Source organism: Sparus aurata, chromosome 18, assembly GCF_900880675.1.
Source record: "Sparus aurata chromosome 18, fSpaAur1.1, whole genome shotgun sequence".
In the NCBI taxonomy this organism is placed as follows: Eukaryota; Metazoa; Chordata; class Actinopteri; order Spariformes; family Sparidae; genus Sparus; species Sparus aurata.
Genome location: NC_044204.1, coordinates 25,046,609 through 25,068,123, shown reverse-complemented (window position 1 = coordinate 25,068,123; position 21,515 = coordinate 25,046,609). Strand labels below are relative to the sequence as shown.

The following is a 21,515-nucleotide window of genomic DNA, read 5'->3' as shown; positions in this document are numbered from 1 at the left end:
AGGGACTGAAAAACTCGACACCTATGTGTAAACAAGCCAGAACATTTTCAAAGAACACGTTGTACGTGTGAACGCCAAATGAGTAGTCACGTGGTATTGAGTGAATGATGGCAAAAAGGATTAATCATTTACTGACGTAATTTACAAAGTTAGCAGTAACCAGAAAAACTAAGGTTTCCCTCCATCATGCAAACAACTAATTTTAAGCATCCAAAAAAAACAAATCAATACAATGATTCAACAAATAAGCTTAAAGATGCAATGTGACTAGCGAAGTAGTTTGAATGGCTCCTACCTCGACAGAAGAATCCAAGTCTTCAAAAGGGTCAACGAAGTCTGACGGACTTTTCCTCAGAGTCTGGTCAGCAGGCAGTGTGTTGTCATTGTAAGATGTCACAAACTTAAAGTCGCTGGTTCTAGATCCTGTTGTCAGGTATGCGTCATAGTTGTAAGCGCTGCGTAAAGTTCCTGTACCGTCAACGTCTGCGTAATTAGGAGGGAGATAAGCGCTGGGGATGGCGACTGCTCCATCAAACAACAGTCTGGGCTTTCTCCTGCGACAAAACCTCACACCCAGGATGATGATGATGAAGGTCAGGAAAAAGGTGGACACAGACACCAGCGCGATGATCAGATAAGAGGTCAGTTTGGAATTCTTCTCGTCATAAGAAATGTCCTTCAGTTCTGGCACCTCAGCCAAGTTATCAGAAATAAGTAAATATATGGAACAGGTGGCAGACAGAGAGGGCTGTCCGTTATCTTTCACTGCCACAATAAGGTTCTGTTTCATGCTGTCAGATTCAGAAATGTCCCGCTGTGTCCTGATCTCTCCGCTGTGGACACCGATAGTGAAAAGTCCCGGATCGGTGGATTTCACAATTTCATAGGACAGCCAGGCGTTCTGTCCGGAGTCCGCGTCCACCGCTATCACTTTGGACACCAGAGAGCCTCCGTGTGCAGCTTTGGGGACCAGCTCGGTCATAAAGGAGTTGCCCTCCGGGGCGGGGTACAGTATCTGAGGAGAGTTGTCATTCACATCCGATACGAACACACTGACGGTCACGTTGCTGCTGAGAGGAGGAGAACCGTTGTCTCTGGCCATCACCTGCACTTTAAAACTCCTGAACTGTTCATAATCAAACGACCTCACAGCGTGGATCACCCCCGTGTCTCCGTTAACAGACACGTAGGAGGACACCGGGGCACCGTTCACCTCACCGGGTAACAGAGAATAAATCACTGTACCGTTTTGTCTCCAGTCGGGGTCTCGAGCAGTAACGGAACATAAAGTGGAGCCAGGTTTGTTATTTTCACTCACATATGCGTTGTACGACTGTTCCTCAAACACAGGTGGATTGTCGTTGATGTCTGCTACAGATAACTGAACAGTTTTAGAGGAGGACAGAGGTGGAGAGCCCTCGTCAGTGGCAGTGATTGTAATGTTGTAATCAGACACTAGTTCACGGTCCAGTTGTCCTGTGGTCACCAGAGAATAATAGTTTTTAATAGAAGGAACCAACTTAAAAGGGGCTCCTTGCTGAATGGAGCAGCGGACCTGTCCGTTACTCTCTGAGTCTCTGTCCTGCACGTTAATGATGCCCACCTCTGTACCAGGTGACACGTTCTCAGGTATGGGGTTAGTCAGGGATTTCAGGTATATTACTGGAGCATTATCATTCTTATCAGTAACATCTATATTAACTTTGGCGTAAGAAGTAAGTCCTAAACCATCTTTAGCTTTCACTCTCATTTCAAAAGAACTACTTTCTTCAAAGTCAATCACACCAGTTACTCTGATTTCTCCCGTTTTAGGTTCAATAGAGAAAACATTGACATCGTCATCAGACACGTGGCCAAAGTGATACGTCACATCTCCATTCACTCCTTCATCTGCATCAGTAGCACTTACTGTAATCACTATGGTACCTTGAGGAGAGTTTTCAGGCAGACTGGCTTTATAAACGGCCTGGCTGAACACTGGAGCGTTATCATTAGCATCCAGCACAGTGACGTGTATGACTACAGTACCTGATCTCTGAGGAGAGCCACCATCTAGAGCTGTGAGGAGCAGATTAATCTCCTTTTGTTTCTCTCGATCTAGTGTATTCTCCAGTACGAGTTCAACCTTATTGCTGTCAACCGCGAGAATGAAGTTGTCATTCTTCTGTAGGTTGTACCTCTGAACAGCATTTTGACCTATATCTGCGTCATGGGCCTCTTCAATAGAGAAGCGATTACCCTTGTCAGCGGACTCACTTATTTCCATTTCAAACAAATTGTCGTTGAATTGCGGCGAATTGTCGTTAACATCTTGAATGTGAAGACTCAGTCGATGAAGCTCTAAAGGATTTTCCAACACCAGATCTACTTTCACAACACACGAGGGTTTTTTGCCACAAAGGCTTTCTCTGTCAGTTCTCTCCGATGTGATCAAATCTCCAGTATTCAGATTAATGTCACAGTAATGCTTACGTGTTCCTTCAAAGTCAACACGGGCCTTTCTTGAAGATAAGGTCCTCAGATCGAGACCAAGATCTTTGGCTATATTTCCAATAACCGACCCGCGTTTCATCTCTTCTGGAAAAGAATAACTCAGGTCGCCATTAACGAGCTGCAGCGCTACAATAAAGGAAACGAAGCAGAAGAACGGACGAAATACTGAAAATCCTTTGTCTCCCATTCTGACACAAAAAGGCGTCACCAGCTTGGACGCCTTATACTCTCCAGTGCGATGCAATCAATTGTCGAAGAACCGTCGATAATCCAACATGCTACAGTAATGCACACAATGAAATGTGGTGGAAAATGCAACGGTTGTTCTGGCAAATCCGCATCTGATATTTATGTAGTAGTTGTGGGTGGAGTGGTGAGTGTTTGTTTTCTGTCAGCCAACAGCGACACCATGAGTCTAATTTTGATCCTCACACAACGATACAGCTTAAATTCTCAAACTACATCAGGATAACATTCACTCACGTTCAAATTAACTCTATATGCGGCACATTTTTCATAAAAAGACACACACACACACACACACGCGCGCACTTGATCTGTTTTTTACGTGGCCCCACTTTGAGGATGTCCTTGACCCCTGTACAATTGAAATCAATGAGATTTGTTTGAAGTTTGCCGCACAGTAAGACCATTAGCTGTGGTAATCACGGAAAATACAACAATCCCACGTTTGTAGTGCACATACATTTAATTATTATCATCATTATTAGTAGTTTATTTATTCGTCTACTTATTTATGTTTTGATTGAAAAGCAATAGGTGCGACTGACGAGAAAAAAGACATCCCCAGTGTGGTTGTGCTTGAGCGTCTGAGGAGTATTTCAGCACCATGGACAGATGCTTTCATTTCTTGCAGGGCTGATAGCACAAACATATTGAGCTCTGTGTTGATCTCTGAGCTGTGACTCAACACATTAGTAAGACATGTTCATAAATTGAATATTCACTTAATTAAACCTAAATCGTTGTCCAAAAAGGCTGACTTTGAAATAGCAGTGGTAAAACTTCATGATGTAAACATATTCAGCTTTAACTAGAATTTGCATGCATATTAGTAGCACATTAGCTCTTTATCAGTCGTTACGAAGCATTATTTAAAGCCTTGTTCTGCATGACAATATTTCACAATTACCAGACAGTATCTTACAATAACAAGGCCATTAACTGAGAGATATACCTCAATGGAATCCTAATTACTGCTCTGTGATAGAAAGTACTGAAATATGATCCTATGTGCATTGCTCTGCATTGCTCAGTATGGACTTCAGAAGGTGGTAGGACCACTTCTGAAAAATAGTCTTGTTGACTTACGCACACTTAATAAAATCATGTCTATTCTCATGTGCAAAAGCTAAAACTAAAATGTGATGATGTCAAAAATAATTTGGAATTAAGTCACTCTGAATGAATAAATAAAAATCCCAATTGAAAGAGAGATGTTACTTAGAACTAATTCGCTGATAGTCTGAATATAAATTAACCCACCAACGTCCCTTATTCTACGGTCGACTCCACTTTACACTTTATAACACATAACTACTGCAGTTGATAGACCCTTGTACTAAAGCGATTGGTTACAGCTGTATTCGAAAAGAATAAATAAATAAAAAAGAGGTGTATTGAGAGGCAAAGGTTCTATTCTTATTCAGTGGTCGCTGAAAAAAGTCAACAAGTAAAAATTTAAAAGAAGGAGCAGTCGATAGCCTTGACAAAATGAAAAAAAACAACAAAAAAAACAGATATGTTTGAACATCCCGGAAGTGGTTTAATACTGAAGGAACGACTTCTATTTCGTAGCTCCATTATGAAAATAATTAACTTCAAAAACCACAAAATCACTTGAAAATAGTCGGAGATGTGAATAGTTGCTTGAGCCATACAGAAAATGTAAAGACTCAATAAAAAGCCAAATAATACTTTGTGACAAGTGAAGTACTTTAAAAGGTGCCTACCTCTACAGAAATCTCTAAATCGTCGAACGGATCAACGAAGTCTGATGGACTTTTTCTCAGAGTCTGGTCAGCAGGCAGTGTGTTGTCATTGTAAGACGTCACAAACTTAAAGTCGCTGGTTCTAGATCCTGTTGTCAGGTATGCGTCATAGTTGTAAGCGCTGCGTAAAGTTCCAGTGCCGTCAACATCTGCGTAATTAGGAGGGAGATAAGCGCTGGGGATGGCGACTGCTCCATCAAACAACAGTCTGGGCTTTCTCCTGCGACAAAACCTCACACCCAGGATGATGATGATGAAGGTCAGGAAAAAGGTGGACACAGACACCAGAGCGATGATCAGATAAGAAGTCAGTTTGGAATTCTTCTCGTCATAAGAAATGTCCTTCAGTTCTGGCACCTCAGCCAAGTTATCAGAAATAAGTAAATACATGGAACAGGTGGCAGACAGAGAGGGCTGTCCGTTATCTTTCACTGCCACAATAAGGTTCTGTTTCATGCTGTCAGATTCAGAAATGTCCCGCTGTGTCCTGATCTCTCCGCTGTGGACACCGATAGTGAAAAGTCCCGTATCGGTGGATTTCACTATTTCATAGGACAGCCAGGCGTTCTGTCCGGAGTCCGCGTCCACCGCTATCACTTTGGACACCAGAGAGCCTCCGTGTGCAGCCTTGGGGACCAGCTCGGTCATGAAGGAGTTGCCCTCCGGGGCGGGGTACAGTATCTGAGGAGAGTTGTCATTCACATCCGATACGAACACACTGACGGTCGTGTTGCTGCTGAGAGGAGGAGAACCGTTGTCTCTGGCCATCACCTGCACTTTAAAACTCCTGAACTGTTCATAATCAAACGACCTCACAGCGTGGATCACCCCCGTATCTCCGTTAACAGACACGTAGGAGGACACCGGGGCACCGTTCACCTCACCGGGTAACAGAGAATAAATCACTGTACCGTTTTGTCTCCAGTCGGGGTCTCGAGCAGTAACGGAACATAAAGTGGAGCCGGGTTTGTTATTTTCACTCACATATGCGCTGTACGACTGTTCCTCAAACACAGGTGGGTTGTCGTTGATGTCTGCTACAGATAACTGAACAGTTTTAGAGGAGGACAGAGATGGAGAGCCCTCGTCAGTGGCAGTGATTGTGATGTTGTAATCAGACACTAGTTCACGGTCCAGTTGTCCTGAGGTCACCAGAGAATAATAGTTTTTAATAGAAGGAACCAACTTAAAAGGGGCTCCTTGCTGAATGGAGCAGCGGACCTGTCTGTTACTCTCTGAGTCTCTGTCCTGCACGTTAATGATGCCCACCTCTGTACCAGGTGACACGTTCTCAGGTATGGGGTTAGTCAGTGATTTCAGGTATATCACTGGAGCATTATCATTCTTATCAGTAACGTCAATTATAACTTTGGCGTAAGAAGTAAGTCCTAAACCGTCTTTAGCTTCTACTCTCATTTCAAAAGAACTACTTTCTTCAAAGTCAATCACACCAGTTACTCTGATTTCTCCGGTTTTGGGATCAATAGAGAAAACATTTACATCATCATCAGACACGTGACCAAAGTCATACGTCACATCTCCATTTACTCCTTCATCTGCGTCTGTAGCACTAACAGTAATCACTATGGTATCTGGAGGAGAGTTTTCAGGCAGACTGGCTTTATAAACGGCCTGGCTGAACACTGGGGCGTTATCATTAGCATCCAGCACAGTGACGTGTATGACTACAGTACCTGATCTCTGAGGAGAGCCACCATCTAGAGCTGTGAGGAGCAGATTAATCTCCTCTTGCTTTTCTCGATCCAGTTTATTCTCCAGTACGAGTTCAACTCTGTTGCTGTCAACTGATAAAATAAAATGATCGTTTTTCTGAAGGTTGTACCTCTGAACAGCATTTTGACCTATATCTGCGTCATGGGCCTCCTCAATAGAGAAGCGGGTACCCTTTTCAGCCGATTCGCTTATTTCCATTTCAATTAAATTCTTTTTGAATTTGGGTGAGTTGTCGTTAAAATCTTGAACATGAAGACTCAGTCGATGAAGCTCCAAAGGATTTTCCAACACCAGATCTACTTTCACAACACACGAGGGTTTTTTGCCGCAAAGGCTTTCTCTGTCCATTCTGTCTGATGTGATCAAATCTCCGGTGCTCAGATTAATGTCACAGTAACGCTTTTGAGTCCCCTCGAAATCAGCACGGGCATTTCTTGAAGATAAGGTACTCAGATCGAGACCAAGATCTTTGGCTATATTTCCAATAACCGACCCGCGTTTCATCTCTTCTGGAATAGAATAACTAAGGTCGCCATTAACGAGCTGCAGCATCACAATAAAGGAAACGAATGCGAAGATCGGACGAAGCGCCGAAAATCCTTTGTCTCCCATCCTGACACAAAACCGCGTCCTGAGTTTGTTGAAATTATACTTCCCAGAACAAAGAAATGAAAGCTGTCCAAAAACACGCAATAATCCAACTTCACAACAGTATGAACCATAAAACACGGTAAAAAATGTGAGCTTTTCTTGGGTGGAAAATCTGCAGCTGATGTCAGTGTAGTGGGTGGAGTGGTGGATGTCTATTATCTGTCAGCCAACAGCGACACCATGAGTTATTTCTATCTCCACACTTGCATGCTATAATTTTTCTCTCACAAAATATGAAAAAATAATTAAGGTGCTATTTACACTCGTTTAGGTGAGCCGCTCATGTGGGATACATTTTTCTCTTTCTGAAAATAAAAAAAACACAATGACGTTATGTTCGTTGGCACTGGCTCAGTTTTGGAGGCGTACATATTTTCAGCCTTGTTCAACAGAGTTCAGTCAGCTTTAGAAACATAATACCTTTAACCTTACTTTACAGAATCAGCTAAATATAAGAGTACAGTTTGAGCCACCGAAAGAGAAGGAAAACTAAGATGTTGAGTCTGAAACTCTTACAGTCACCAAGACCATGATTGTAATGTGACATGAGATAAGTATAATATAAAACTACTGTTGAGCGCTCCATATGAAGACAACGGCCGAGGCAGTGAGGTAAATTACAACAACCCAACGTTTTCATAACATATAAAATGTCATCATTATTTAAATGTGGACACGATGGATGACAAGAAGAACACTCTCCAGCAGAGCCGGAGGAGTGTTTCAGCACCATGGACAGATGCTTTTGGATATGACTGGGCAGATGGTACAAGCGTTTAAACTGTAATTGAACATTGCACCCAACCCGTGAACCACCAACAGTTAAGCTGACTCAGATATCGGAGCAATAGATACATCACTTGATGAAAATTAATGATCAGTGACACATGCTGATGACTGAAAGGTTGTTTCACAGCGAGACATATGAAAGTGAAAACTCACGAGAGATTGAACAACACGCTTGATTAAAAAAATATATAAACCGGTAACAGCTTCACTTGTAACTCAACTTTTGAGATAGAAATACTGTTGTCTCTATGAGATTTCCCATGTGGTCTCGCTCTTCACCAGGAAAATCAATTATAAGTAAGCTCTCGCTTGCGAATAATGTTGTTTTAATAGTAAAGTAGTTTAACTTTAGAAAGACCGCAACTGGCAGCTTAGTTAAAAAACGAATGACAAATAACGATCAAGACAGAACAATCTGTCAACAAATTGTATCTAAAAAATGTATCGTTCTGAGACAGGGACTGAAAAACTCGACACCTATGTATGTGTAAACAAGCCGGAAAAATGTCAAAGAACATGTTGAACATGTAAACACCAAATAAGTAGTCACGTGGTATTGAGTGAATGATGGCAAAAAAGACAAATCATTTACTGACGTAATTTACAAAGTTAGCAGTAACCAGAAAAACTAAGGTTTTCCTCCATCATGCAAACAACTAATTTTAAGCATCCAAAAAAACCAAATCAATACAATAATTCAACAAATAAGCTTAAAGATGCAATGTGACCAGCGAAGTAGTTTGACTGGCTCCTACCTCGACAGAAGAATCCAAGTCTTCAAAAGGGTCAACGAAGTCTGACGGACTTTTCCTCAGAGTCTGGTCAGCAGGCAGTGTGTTGTCATTGTAAGATGTCACAAACTTAAAGTCACTGGTTCGAGATCCTGTTGTCAGGTATGCGTCATAGTTGTAAGCGCTGCGAAAAGTTCCTGTGCCGTCAACATCTGCGTAATTAGGAGGGAGATAAGCGCTGGGGATGGCGACTGCTCCATCAAACAACAGTCTGGGCTTTCTCCTGCGACAAAACCTCACACCCAGGATGATGATGATGAAGGTCAGAAAAAAGGTGGACACAGACACCAACGCGATGATCAGATAAGAGGTCAGTTTTGAATTCTTCTCATCATAAGAAATGTCCTTCAGTTCGGGCACCTCAGCCAAGTTATCAGAAATAAGTAAATACATGGAACAGGTGGCAGACAGAGAGGGCTGTCCGTTATCTTTCACTGCCACAATAAGGTTCTGTTTCATGCTGTCAGATTCAGAAATGTCCCGCTGTGTCCTGATCTCTCCGCTGTGGACACCGATAGTGAAAAGTCCCGGATCAGTGGATTTCACTATTTCATAGGACAGCCAGGCGTTCTGTCCGGAGTCCGCGTCCACCGCTATCACTTTGGACACCAGAGAGCCTCCGTGTGCAGCTTTGGGGACCAGCTCGGTCATGAAGGAGTTGCCCTCCGGGGCGGGGTACAGTATCTGAGGAGAGTTGTCATTCACATCCGATACGAACACACTGACGCTCACGTTGCTGCTGAGAGGAGGAGAACCGTTGTCTCTGGCCATCGCCTGCACTTTAAAACTCCTGAACTGTTCATAATCAAACGACCTCACAGCGTGGATCACCCCCGTATCTCCGTTAACAGACACATAGGAGGACACCGGAGCACCGTTCACCTCACCGGGTAACAGAGAATAAATCACTGTACCGTTTTGTCTCCAGTCGGGGTCTCGAGCAGTAACGGAACATAAAGTGGAGCCGGGTTTGTTATTTTCACTCACATATGCGCTGTACGACTGTTCCTCAAACACAGGTGGGTTGTCGTTGATGTCTGCTACAGATAACTGAACAGTTTTAGAGGAGGACAGAGGTGGAGAGCCCTCGTCAGTGGCAGTGATTGTAATGTTGTAATCAGACACTAGTTCACGGTCCAGTTGTCCTGTGGTCACCAGAGAATAATAGTTTTTAATAGAAGGAACCAACTTAAAAGGGGCTCCTTGCTGAATGGAGCAGCGGACCTGTCCGTTACTCTCTGAGTCTCTGTCCTGCACGTTAATGATGCCCACCTCTGTACCAGGTGACACGTTCTCAGGTATGGGGTTAGTCAGTGATTTCAGGTATATCACTGGAGCATTATCATTCTTATCAGTGACATCTATTATAACTTTGGCGTAAGAAGTAAGTCCTAAACCATCCTCAGCTTCCACCCTCATTTCAAAAGAACTACTTTCCTCAAAGTCAATCACACCAGTTACTCTGATTTCTCCCGTTTTGGGATCAATAGAGAAAACATTTACATCGTTATCAGACACGTGACCAAAGTCATACGTCACATCTCCATTCACTCCTTCATCTGCGTCTGTAGCACTAACAGTAATCACTATGGTATCTGGAGGAGAGTTTTCAGGCAGACTGGCTTTATAAACGGCCTGGCTGAACACTGGAGCGTTATCATTAGCATCCAGCACAGTGACGTGTATGACTACAGTACCTGATCTCTGAGGAGAGCCACCATCTAGAGCTGTGAGGAGCAGATTAATCTCCTGTTCTTTCTCTCGATCAAGTGTATTTTCTAGTACGAGTTCAAGCTTGTTGCTGTCAACAGCGAGAACAAAGTTGTCATTCTTCTGAAGGTTGTACCTCTGAACAGCATTTTGACCTATATCTGCGTCATGGGCCTCCTGGATAGAGAAGCGGTTACCCTTGTCTGCTGACTCACTTATTTCCATTTCAATCAAATTCTTTTTGAATTTTGGTGAGTTGTCGTTTACATCCTGAATATGAAGACTCAGTCGATGAAGCTCCAAAGGATTTTCCAACACCAGATCTACTTTAACAACACACGAGGGTTTTTTGCCACAAAGGCTTTCTCTGTCCATTCTGTCTGATGTGATCAAATCTCCGGTGCTCAGATTAATGTCACAGTAACGCTTTTGAGTCCCCTCGAAATCAACACGGACCTTTCGGGAAGATAAGGTCCTCACATCAAGTCCAAGATCTTTGGCTATATTTCCAATAACAGACTCGCGTTTCATCTCTTCTGGAATAGAATAACTCAGGTCGCCATTAACGAGCTGCAGCGCTACAATAAAGGAGATGAAGGCGAGGATCGGACGAAGCGCAGAAAATCCTTTGTCTCCCATCCTTACACAAAACTGTCTCAAGCGCAAAGAAATAAAAGTAGTCCCAAAACACGCAATAATCCAATTCAACAGCAATGTGTACGATAAAACACGGTCGGAAATGTAAGCTTTTCTTCCGTGGAAAATCCGCAGCTGATATCCATGTAGTGGGTGGAGTGGTGGGTGCCTATTTTCTGTCAGCCAACAGCGACACCATGAGTATTTTTTTTTCATCTTCACACTGGTTTCTAATACTTATTCTGTCACAGAGTGTGAAAAACATTTAGATAATAGTGACACACGTTTAAATAAACTGTTCATGTGGGGCCAATCCTTCGTTGACAAACACGAATGACTTGTATTCGTGGAGTACTCGAAAACAATTATTGCAACTAACTTAAGAAATTGTTATGTGAGACGGCTGTATATCGCTCCATTATTTAAATGTAGACAATATGAATGAGGAGAAATACACATATCCGATTGCATTCGTGCCTGTGCTGCCGAGGAGAACTTCAGCACCATGGACAGAAAACTTTGGATCCACAAGGCTGTTAGCAAAAAGAAATTGAACATTTAGTTTGTCCTTTCGTCAGTGGTCTTTGACTCAACTAATGACAGAGACTGCGTCACAAAATTAAATATTGACTTGTCTTAGACCTAAACCGACTGCCACCGTTTGGCTGACGTAGACATTGGAAAATGTTTTCACCAGTGGCAGATAAGTGATACTCGATGACACATGCTGTATAAAGTAAAACTGGGAATCATGACAAACTGCGCAAAACGCTTATATTGAAAAAAATCATACTATGCCAGCTTCATTCATAAAAATGCTGTACAATGTATCCGCGTGAAGGTCAACTTCTCTGCCGGCAGCGACCAGGAGAAACCAACTCCTTCATCACGAATATTTTGGTTATACTAAATAGTGAAATTGTCTAATTTCAATTAATCCAACAATAGCAGCTCAATAAAAGCAAGGACCTGAATTATTAAGACTATATTTTGCCATTGAATCACATTCAAAGACTATCCCTCTGAAGGAAGGAGTGACAACGTTGATATATATATGTGTGTGTGTGTGTGTGTGTGTGTGTGTGTGTGTGTGTGTGTGTGTGTGTGTGTGTGTGTGTGTGTGGACAACTCGCGGGGAAAGTAAAGTAAGGAGGGCAACAAACAAGAAAACAAGTAAGGAGTCACGTGGTACTGAGGTAATAATGACAAAGAATATAAAAATGCCTTCATTCATGACGCCATTTACGATGCAAGCAGTCACCAGAAGAACGAATGTCTCCCTCAAATATACAAAACCTTGTCATTAACTACCAAAAAAATTACACTTAAAGTTTAAAGATGGTAACACATGCTGCACCCAGACACACGATAAAAGGATTTAATAGACAAACAATGATGAATTGTAACCAGTGAATACTTTAAACAGGTCCTACCTCTACAGAAGTCTCTAGATCTTCAAAAGGGTCAACGAAGTCGGATGGACTTTTCCTCAGAGTCTGGTCAGCAGGCAGTGTGTTGTCATTGTAAGATGTCACAAACTTAAAGTCACTGGTTCTAGATCCTGTTGTCAGGTATGCGTCATAGTTGTATGCGCTGCGTAAAGTTCCCGTGCCATCAACGTCTGCGTAATTAGGAGGGAGATAAGCGCTGGGGATGGCGACTGCTCCATCAAACAACAGTCTGGGCTTTCTCCTGCGACAAAACCTCACACCCAGGATAATGATGATGAAGGTCAGGAAAAAGGTGGACACAGACACCAGCGCGATGATCAGATAAGAGGTCAGTTTCGAATTCTTCTCGTCATGAGAAATGTCCTTCAGTTCTGGCACCTCAGCCAAGTTATCAGAAATAAGTAAATACATGGAACAGGTGGCAGACAGAGAGGGCTGTCCGTTATCTTTCACTGCCACAATAAGGTTCTGTTTCATGCTGTCAGATTCAGAAATGTCCCGCTGTGTCCTGATCTCTCCGCTGTGGACACCGATAGTGAAAAGTCCCGCATCGGTGGATTTCACAATTTCATAGGACAGCCAGGCGTTCTGTCCGGAGTCCTCGTCCACCGCTATCACTTTGGATACCAGAGAGCCTCCGTGTGCAGCTTTGGGGACCAGTTCGGTCATGAAGGAGTTGCCCTCCGGGGCGGGGTACAGTATCTGAGGAGAGTTGTCATTCACATCCGATACGAACACACTGACGGTCACGTTGCTGCTGAGAGGAGGAGAGCCGTTGTCTCTGGCCATCACCTGCACTTTAAAACTCCTGAACTGTTCATAATCAAACGACCTCACAGCGTGGATCACCCCCGTGTCTCCGTTAACAGACACATAGGAGGACACCGGGGCACCGTTCACCTCACCGGGTAACAGAGAATAAATCACTGTACCGTTTTGTCTCCAGTCGGGGTCTCGAGCAGTAACGGAACATAAAGTGGAGCCGGGTTTGTTATTTTCACTCACATATGCGCTGTACGACTGTTCCTCAAACACAGGTGGGTTGTCGTTGATGTCTGCTACAGATAACTGAACAGTTTTAGAGGAGGACAGAGGTGGTGAGCCCTCGTCAGTGGCAGTGATTGTGATGTTGTAAGCAGACACTAGTTCACGGTCCAGTTGTCCTGTGGTCACCAGAGAATAATAGTTTTTAATAGAAGGAACCAACTTAAAAGGGGCTCCTTGCTGAATGGAGCAGCGGAACTGTCCGTTACTCTCTGAGTCTCTGTCCTGCACGTTAATGATGCCCACCTCTGTACCAGGTGACACGTTCTCAGGTATGGGGTTAGTCAGTGATTTCAGGTATATTACTGGAGCATTATCATTCTTATCAGTGACATCTATTATAACTTTGGCGTAAGAAGTAAGTCCTAAACCATCCTCAGCTTCCACCCTCATTTCAAAAGAACTACTTTCTTCAAAGTCAATCACTCCAGTTACTCTGATTTCTCCGGTTTTAGGATCAATAGAGAAAACATTGACATCGTCATCAGACACGTGACCAAAGTCATACGTCACATCTCCATGCACTCCTTCATCTGCGTCTGTAGCACTAACAGTAATAACTATGGTATCTGGGGGAGAGTTTTCAGGTAGACTGGCTTTATAAACGGCCTGGCTGAACACTGGGGCGTTATCATTAGCATCCAGCACAGTGACGTGTATGACTACAGTACCTGATCTCTGAGGAGAGCCACCATCTAGAGCTGTGAGGAGCAGATTAATCTCCTCTTGATTCTCTCGATCCAGTTTATTCTCCAGTACGAGTTCAACTCTGTTGCTGTCAACCGATAAAATAAAATGGTCGTTTTTCTGCAGGTTGTACCTCTGAACAGCATTTTGACCTATATCTGCGTCATGGGCCTCCTGTATAGAGAAGCGGTTGCCCTTTTCAGCTGATTCACTTATTTCCATTTCAATCAAATTCTTCTTGAATTTTGGTGAGTTGTCGTTTACATCCTGAATATGAAGACTCAGTCGATGAAGCTCCAAAGGATTTTCCAACACCAGATCTACTTTCACAACACACGAGGGTTTTTTGCCGCAAAGGCTTTCTCTGTCCATTCTGTCTGATATGATCAAATCTCCGGTGCTCAGATTAATGTCACAGTAACGCTTTTGAGTTCCCTCGAAATCAACACGGACCTTTCGGGAAGATAAGGTCCTCAGGTCGAGTCCCAAGATCTTTTGCTATATTTCCAATAACAGACTCGCGTTTCATCTCCTCTGGAATAGAATAACTCAGGTCGCCATGAACGAGCTGCAGCGTCACAATAAAAGAAGCGAAGCAGAAGAACGGACGAAGCGCCGAAAATCCTTTGTCTCCCATCCTCGGAAAAGAAACACGTCCACAGCTTACACAGATAACTGTATCTATCCAAAAATCTAATTCGAAACTGATTTAGAAATCCGAGAATTTACGACATTGGACACAAAGGAAAATAGCCGTGGAATGAACGGCGTCTTCTGAGAAATTACAACCGATTTGAATGTAGTAGCAGTGGGTGGAGATGTCAGTGCTAGTTTTGTGCTGGCCTACAGCGGCACCATGAGTCACTTTTCAGTCTTTGCATCCGCATGAAACCCTCTCCACAAAGTCTAAACCCACCCTATCTTCGCCCACTTTCACTGAGGGCCACATGTAAAATATAGACATCATAATTTAATGTATAATGTTTCCATATAAATAATTACCTTGAAAAACACAATTTATTATCAGTTCTGAACTGATAAAGCATGATAGAAAATGCCCATTTTATAAAATGTTCATTTTATCATGAGTCATTTTAAACACCAAACGAGTATCTAAATACAAAAAATGCTCAGAGCCAAAATCAAAAAAATCAAAATCTTGATAATGCTGTCCCATACAAAATTTCCAGGGTAAAACTTGTTTATTGAGCAGATCGCATACAACGTACATGATGTGAAAGCTTTTGATGCTAATAATTATGGATTGAAATGAAAAGAAAATAATCTTCCAGTTGCACTAGTTGTTTCAGGACCATGGACAGAGACAACAGGATAATAACATGGCATGGGAGGGCTTGTACTACAAAATAAACTCTTTCTTCTGAGCTTTCATTTTGGTCCCCCAAGTCATGGAATGTTAACTGGCACCGGATTTGGTTGGATAAATAATTCATAATTGAAAGTGCATGAGGCTGGATTTGTCACAGATACGTACAGCTCCATCAGAACTCCCAGGTAAAGTTACTATGACAAGTTGAAGAAATTATAAAAGTTAAGCTATACAGAAAATACGAAATAAAAACATAGAAAAAAAAAACTTTACAAAAAGGTCACACCACACACTTGCGTTTTCTTTGTTTTTTCTTGTTGTTATTTATGATTGCAGGAACCCTGCATATTGCATATTTGCACAGGCACATTTATCATATGTCGCGCACGTCATGTACACACAAGGACAGTTACTGTATGTTTATCTTTATTCTAATAGTTGTCTGATTCCAATTGTTATTTTATTCTTTCCAATATCTCTTCATTGTCTTTATTTTTTAGACTTACTCTCGCAGTGATACGTATCTCTTATCTTATCTTATCATTATCCTTAATGCACTCTGCCAATCCCAGAATTCCGTCCTGAGAGGAGCTGTTCCCATACGTGGTGGTTAAGGTCCCCATCAGGATGCTTCAAAAAGCAGATTAGAAAGATAGGGTAGCAGGACTTTGTGTGAAACCTTAAATTTCCCTCGCTGTCAGAGATGATGGGGGCGTGGTCTTTCCTTTGCTGTCACAGTGTCAATATCTGTAGTCTATGTTAAGTGCCCCTAACATGGGCCAGAGGGAGGTTGAAGTTTGGTCTGAACACTGATGCAGAATATCCATACAGGAATCTGCCTGGGGAAGTCATCTGCACCAGCTTCTTTCCTGGTGGTGATCTGTTTCAGTCTCCTCCTGTGCTCATGCTCTGATAAGACCTGTGTTTTCTTTCACTCCCAGTGAGGTGTCAGCGCTGACCCCTGCAGGACACTGCTTTATATTCTTCCATATCCCCATTGACTACTCCTGTGTTGCAACGACAGTGGCCCAGATTGATCTGTGGGAACAACATTTGCTGCTACAATTTATATGAAGCTAGAGCTGAATTGGAATATATCCCCTTTCACACCACTCATCTCATGTCACTACGCCTTCAAAGAATTCTTTGTTTGCTTATAGAGGAATGTACATGGCTGTAATGAGTACTGAGCTGAACACCCAGATAGATAGATTTGGATAATATGAAATTGTCAGGTATTCTAGATGAGATGAGCAGGATAAGGGGGGGCTTACATCATCTGTTATTTTTTATAAAACAGGTTCCCCCACCACCGGATTTACCAGACTCCTTTGTTCTGTCTTTGCAGAAGACAGAGTGATGTTAAGCCAGCTGGATTGCTTGATCAGGTCATGTCTCAGTGAGGCAGAATATGTTGCAGGCCCTATTTTAAGATCATATCCCGATATACAATATATACTTTACTGTTTTGAAATCATCTCAAAGCACTTCATAAATGTTAGGACTGGGCGACAAAATCATTCCGTTCCGTTCCGTTCCGTTCCGTTCCGAAACACAATATTTCTGATCAAATAAGCCAATTTTCCATTTTAGCTACAATATTGTAGCGATCAATTTGGTACTATCTCAAAACATATTAATCATCACTAATGTGGATATGATGACTACATGGGTAAAGGCAAGTATTGGAACAAATAGAACAGTCTGGTAAGTTTAAAAAGTTACATCACTTTATTGTAATGCAGCCTTTAAAACAAGGAAAAGACAACATTAGTCTCATGTCACAATAACAATATATATCATATATATTTCCCAGCACTACTAGGTCAAGATTTGTTAAAAAAATATGTGATGTTGAAAAAAAATCCTGTACTGATGGTTATACTATTCTGAGTACTACTGTGCAATTTACATTTTCAAATTAGTTTGTAAAAAAAATGAGAATATCTTACAACAAGAGCTTGACTTTATACTGGTGGCTTTTTTCAGGTCAGGGTTTGGAAAATAATATTCACCAAAAATAAGAGTTCAACAAAAAAATACCACCCTTCAGTGGTTCAACGATAAACAATTTTTGGTTTAAATTGGTTACAGCACTATTCAAAAGAGTACTGCAGCTGGAGTAGGGTGAAAGAGCTAAATAAAACTAAAAAGATAAGAATTAAGCACTGTCCTACTGCAGCCGACAGACTGCATCTGGACTCATTCAATTACATCACATTACCTGGTTCAACATGTCAGTCAGTCTTGGTCTTACATCAGATAATGGGAAGTATGGCCAATAATGTAAAAACCACACTGACAATTAAGGCAGTAAGAAAGTCGGAACAACCAGACAAAACTGTCAGGAAAACACAGACCACAGTCTACAAGTCCAGCCAACACTGACACAAGTGACATCTCTTGAGGCAGTCTATCAAATTCTGCACAGCTCTCTTTGTATCCAGGCTAATATATATGTTTGTTTTATTACAAATGCAGTAGTGTAAAAATGCTGGAGTTCTCCTTTAAGAGGCAATGAGCTCCATGAAACACATAATCCCACACAAGCAATGGTATAGGAAACAATGACATTTTTATACTGTGCACTGTTCCAGTGTCCTTGCACACTGAGCATTTGATCCACTGAATCAAACAAACTGGAAGGTGCATCTACCTTTTCTTGGTAATTGAAGATGTGAACAAACACCAGCTGTTTTGCCATCCAGCTATTCATTGTTTGATATTCTGGTTTCAGTAAAGTCATCTAATTTAATGCAATGAGTGCATTAAATGTTACCTTTATTCTTAGTTGTCAAATAAAGGAGAATGCAATTTTCATCACTCACCAGTATAGTAGTTTGGAAAGATAAGTAGACAAAATCATCTTCATGTGTGTCCAGGATAATCCATAAGTAAAGGTTTTCTCTCAGAGATTAGCAGGCAAAATAATCTTCATGTTTGTCCAGGATAATCCAAGGGTTTTCTCTCAGAAGGTACAGAAACCTAAGAAGAAAATACAACAAAACCATTGAATTTTGCTGAGTATACTGAATGAATTAATCCCTTTCAAACAACCTAGGTAACACACAGTATTGTGTGTCTGTATTGTATTTCAAAAGTATATCTTTAAAGTAACATATGGATTTAAAGTGTTAAATGCAAACATTCCCAGACAAATTGACCTAATAGGCAGTCAAAGGTGTCTAATTACTTGCTTATGAGGGGTGGAAATAGGCGTAACATAATACAGGAAAGCCATTTTTTATTGTGGGTCATTATGCTGCCAGGATACATCTCTATTAGCATAGGTTTTTAACACACGTCTCCTTCTTTGATATGGTGCACTTCAAAAATCAGATAGAATTAGTTCTTGTTCCATATGAAGAAAATAAATATCCAGGGGAAATAACGAATGCTATAAGAGTCCATTCAAAGATATTAATCATTTACGAGAAAGGGGCCATTTAGATCAATGGTTAAGTGCATTTGCCCCAACCTCTTGGCCTTTAATACGGTGCACTTCCAAAGTGCCAAATTGAAATTGTTCCCGTTCGTGTGAAGAAAATATACATATAGGGGAAACTAAGTTAACTGTATTAGAGCACATTTAATAGATATTAAACCCTCAACTAGTTATTGGGAGGTTCGTCGTGCTATGTGCTGGATCTGTCTTAAACTTAGAGTCCTACCTCTCTTTAGGACTCTAAGTTACTTAAACCTAAGTGAAGCGCTGGCTAAAATTATTAACTATACTAACTTTTACGCGCCAACGCTGAAAACGTACGGAGCTTCAATGAACATACACAACACAGGGCAACGACATTCAAATTCCTTTTTACCTACAATGTTGCATGGCTGAGTCCGGTAACTTGTCCAACCAGTTTGCAATTGAAAAAGATCCCCCGAAAAGCGGCTTATTGGTCTTGAAAATTGCTAGCTTAGTACCACAGCTACTAACGCTTAATTTGACAAACACTAACTTCCGTGTTTGTTGCCATGGTGAAGACGTTAACCGCCATTGATATTGTGGTATGTCGTTGTTTCGTTGCTGCAGAGGTTCTGAACAACTGAGGCGACATTCACAGTTGTTGAGTTAAATTGCTGGACTTTAACATTTGACATTTAAACCAGAATGCATAAGAGACACAGAGGAGGCCTGGACAGCCACCCGGTTGGCGTCATTCACCAATCGCATGTATTTACGGAAGGGCACCGTAGGTTGACCTATATAACTTCCGCCAGCGCGGCGTTCATTTTTTATTTAAATATAGGCTACATTTGAATATTTAGTTTACCAAGCGCAATGTGCATACTTAAGATTTAGATTCAGGATTTCCACATTGATGTTTATTTAAGATTGTTATGAAACACTTTTGTTACCGCATTAGTTAAATGTGCTGTTGAAATATCACGGAACACTTCCGGTTTTAATTTCAAATTAAAAGCCTCTGGTGTTTCATTGCACAGATCCCATGCGGAACAAACAAATGAAGAATGGTGATTGGTCGGCTGGAAACAATGCATATAAAAAGTATACACTATAAAAGTATGAATACCAGTCAACTGTTCTGTTTGCTGTGAAGATTACCTACAAGAATTGTATAAATTGAACTCGTAGTGCAAAGAATCATTGAAAGTAGTGCAAAGAAATAAATACTGGATGAATGTACGACTTGGGGTGGATGGAATATGTGCACTATATTCATATGTACATTACACATATGACAGCAAGCAGAATATATATTGACAGTGAAGGTCCATGATTATATGTACTTGTTAAAAGCAGAGCATTTTAGGATGGAAGATGGAAGTAAGTGAGTGTTTTTGTATTAGAGGGTGATTGCATTATATTATTGATTTAAGTGTTCATCAGATGGCTGGCCTGTGAGAAATAAACATTCTTTTGTCTGGTTTTACTGGCATACAGGGCCAGTTTCGGAACAGGTTGTGTCCAAGGTGTGATGGGTCCCAAGTGATGTCTCCCACCAGTCTCCTGACTCTGGAGAGGTATAAAGTCCTCAATTGAAGGCAGTTTGGCAGGTACGATTTTGTCTGGATTCCTGACTGCCTTTCATAATCTGTTCCTGTCCTGATGGTTGGATGATCCAAACCAGACAATGATGGATCTCATCACTGTCCAGGGGAGCGCTTGACCTTCGTGTCATTTGCAGATTTCAAGAGTTTAACAGATGGGTCTCCTTAGGTGTAGTAATTGTTGTAAAGGCAGAAGAACAGTGGGGAGAGCCCACATCCCTGGGGGGCACCGGTGCTGATTGTCACCTGCCATTCTAACAAGGTTTTAAATGTGAATACATTTCAGGGCCTTGTTTAAGAAAATTCAGTGACATGCATTGTTCCTGTATACCTAAGATCTAGCTCCATTTCCATCTTGTGGCACCTTTATGTTCCTATAATATACAGTTTGGTTGGGACATTGACACACATACCACCACAGTGATTGAAATCAGACAACAGCACTTTAAATGAGTACTCCAGAACAACAGTGTCTTCACAATAGCACGGTTATATCATTACATTTGCAGAATTAAAGTAATTCAGATGTCTACATGCATGCATAACATATGACAGAATTCTTCTGTGACATTACAATGTTTATTTTTTACTTCTCCAGCGTCATGTAGATATAGGACTAAAGGACCATTGTTGATTGTAGGCTAGATAGCTGTCAACTTCTACCATATTTACTTGTCACACTTCCTATTTATTTGATGTTAATCTAACCTTCGCCTATCCCTTGAAGTCCTCACCTTCTGTAGTACATAAACAAACATTGTCAGAAAAAAGTGAATGCCACTATGGTAGATAAAATATGATAAAGTGCCCTGTAGGGTGCCCATAGAGAAAACATGATGCACTGCCAAAAAGGCTGCCCTATATATTATTATAAGTTGTATAATTAGTTGGCCTCTGTGTTGGCCAAAATTGTCATTGTGGGCCCCCACCACATGCAGCTGGTTTTCTCTCTTATTCTTTGCCCCTGCCCCTCAGACAGCCTGAGTGTGCCACTTGCAGCAGGGATCCATTTTGTGTTGTTTACAGTTTCTATCAGGAGCATTGTTTCTTACCAGAACTGAGCTACAGGCTGTTTTTCCAGAGAGAGAAGGTACACACAAACAACCTTGTTAAAGCTGTCTTGAGGCCCACATTTAAATGAGGCTTACATCAGAAAATATTGAAACAAAAA

The 21,515-nt window shown here is 41.6% G+C and overlaps 4 protein-coding genes across 6 annotated transcripts in view; all 4 read right to left on the bottom strand.

The window, feature by feature from the left end:
• LOC115568600 (protocadherin gamma-C5-like) overlaps positions 1-2,854 on the bottom strand; it is a 281,207-nt gene extending 278,353 nt beyond the window's left edge. For all 3 annotated transcript variants that reach the window (XM_030396080.1, XM_030396086.1, XM_030396101.1), the window contains exon 1: positions 296-2,854. In XM_030396080.1, the coding sequence (XP_030251940.1) occupies positions 296-2,680 (2,385 nt within the window). In that variant the 5' untranslated portion in view covers positions 2,681-2,854. The remainder of the gene's footprint in view (positions 1-295) is intronic.
• A 1,597-nt stretch (positions 2,855-4,451) lies between these two features.
• On the bottom strand, positions 4,452-7,031 carry LOC115568654 (protocadherin gamma-A4-like). The gene has a single exon (XM_030396156.1). It carries the CDS (start codon positions 6,849-6,851, stop codon positions 4,452-4,454), a length of 2,400 nt encoding a protein of 799 aa, XP_030252016.1. The 5' UTR covers positions 6,852-7,031.
• Positions 7,032-8,389: 1,358 nt separating this feature from the next.
• LOC115568653 (protocadherin gamma-A11-like) lies at positions 8,390-10,974 on the bottom strand. The gene has a single exon (XM_030396155.1). The coding sequence runs from the start codon at positions 10,817-10,819 to the stop codon at positions 8,390-8,392; it is 2,430 nt and encodes an 809-aa protein (XP_030252015.1). The 5' UTR covers positions 10,820-10,974.
• Positions 10,975-12,234: 1,260 nt separating this feature from the next.
• LOC115568652 (protocadherin gamma-A12-like) lies at positions 12,235-14,220 on the bottom strand. The gene has a single exon (XM_030396153.1). The coding sequence runs from the start codon at positions 14,218-14,220 to the stop codon at positions 12,235-12,237; it is 1,986 nt and encodes a 661-aa protein (XP_030252013.1).
• Between the last annotated feature and the right edge of the window lie 7,295 nt (positions 14,221-21,515).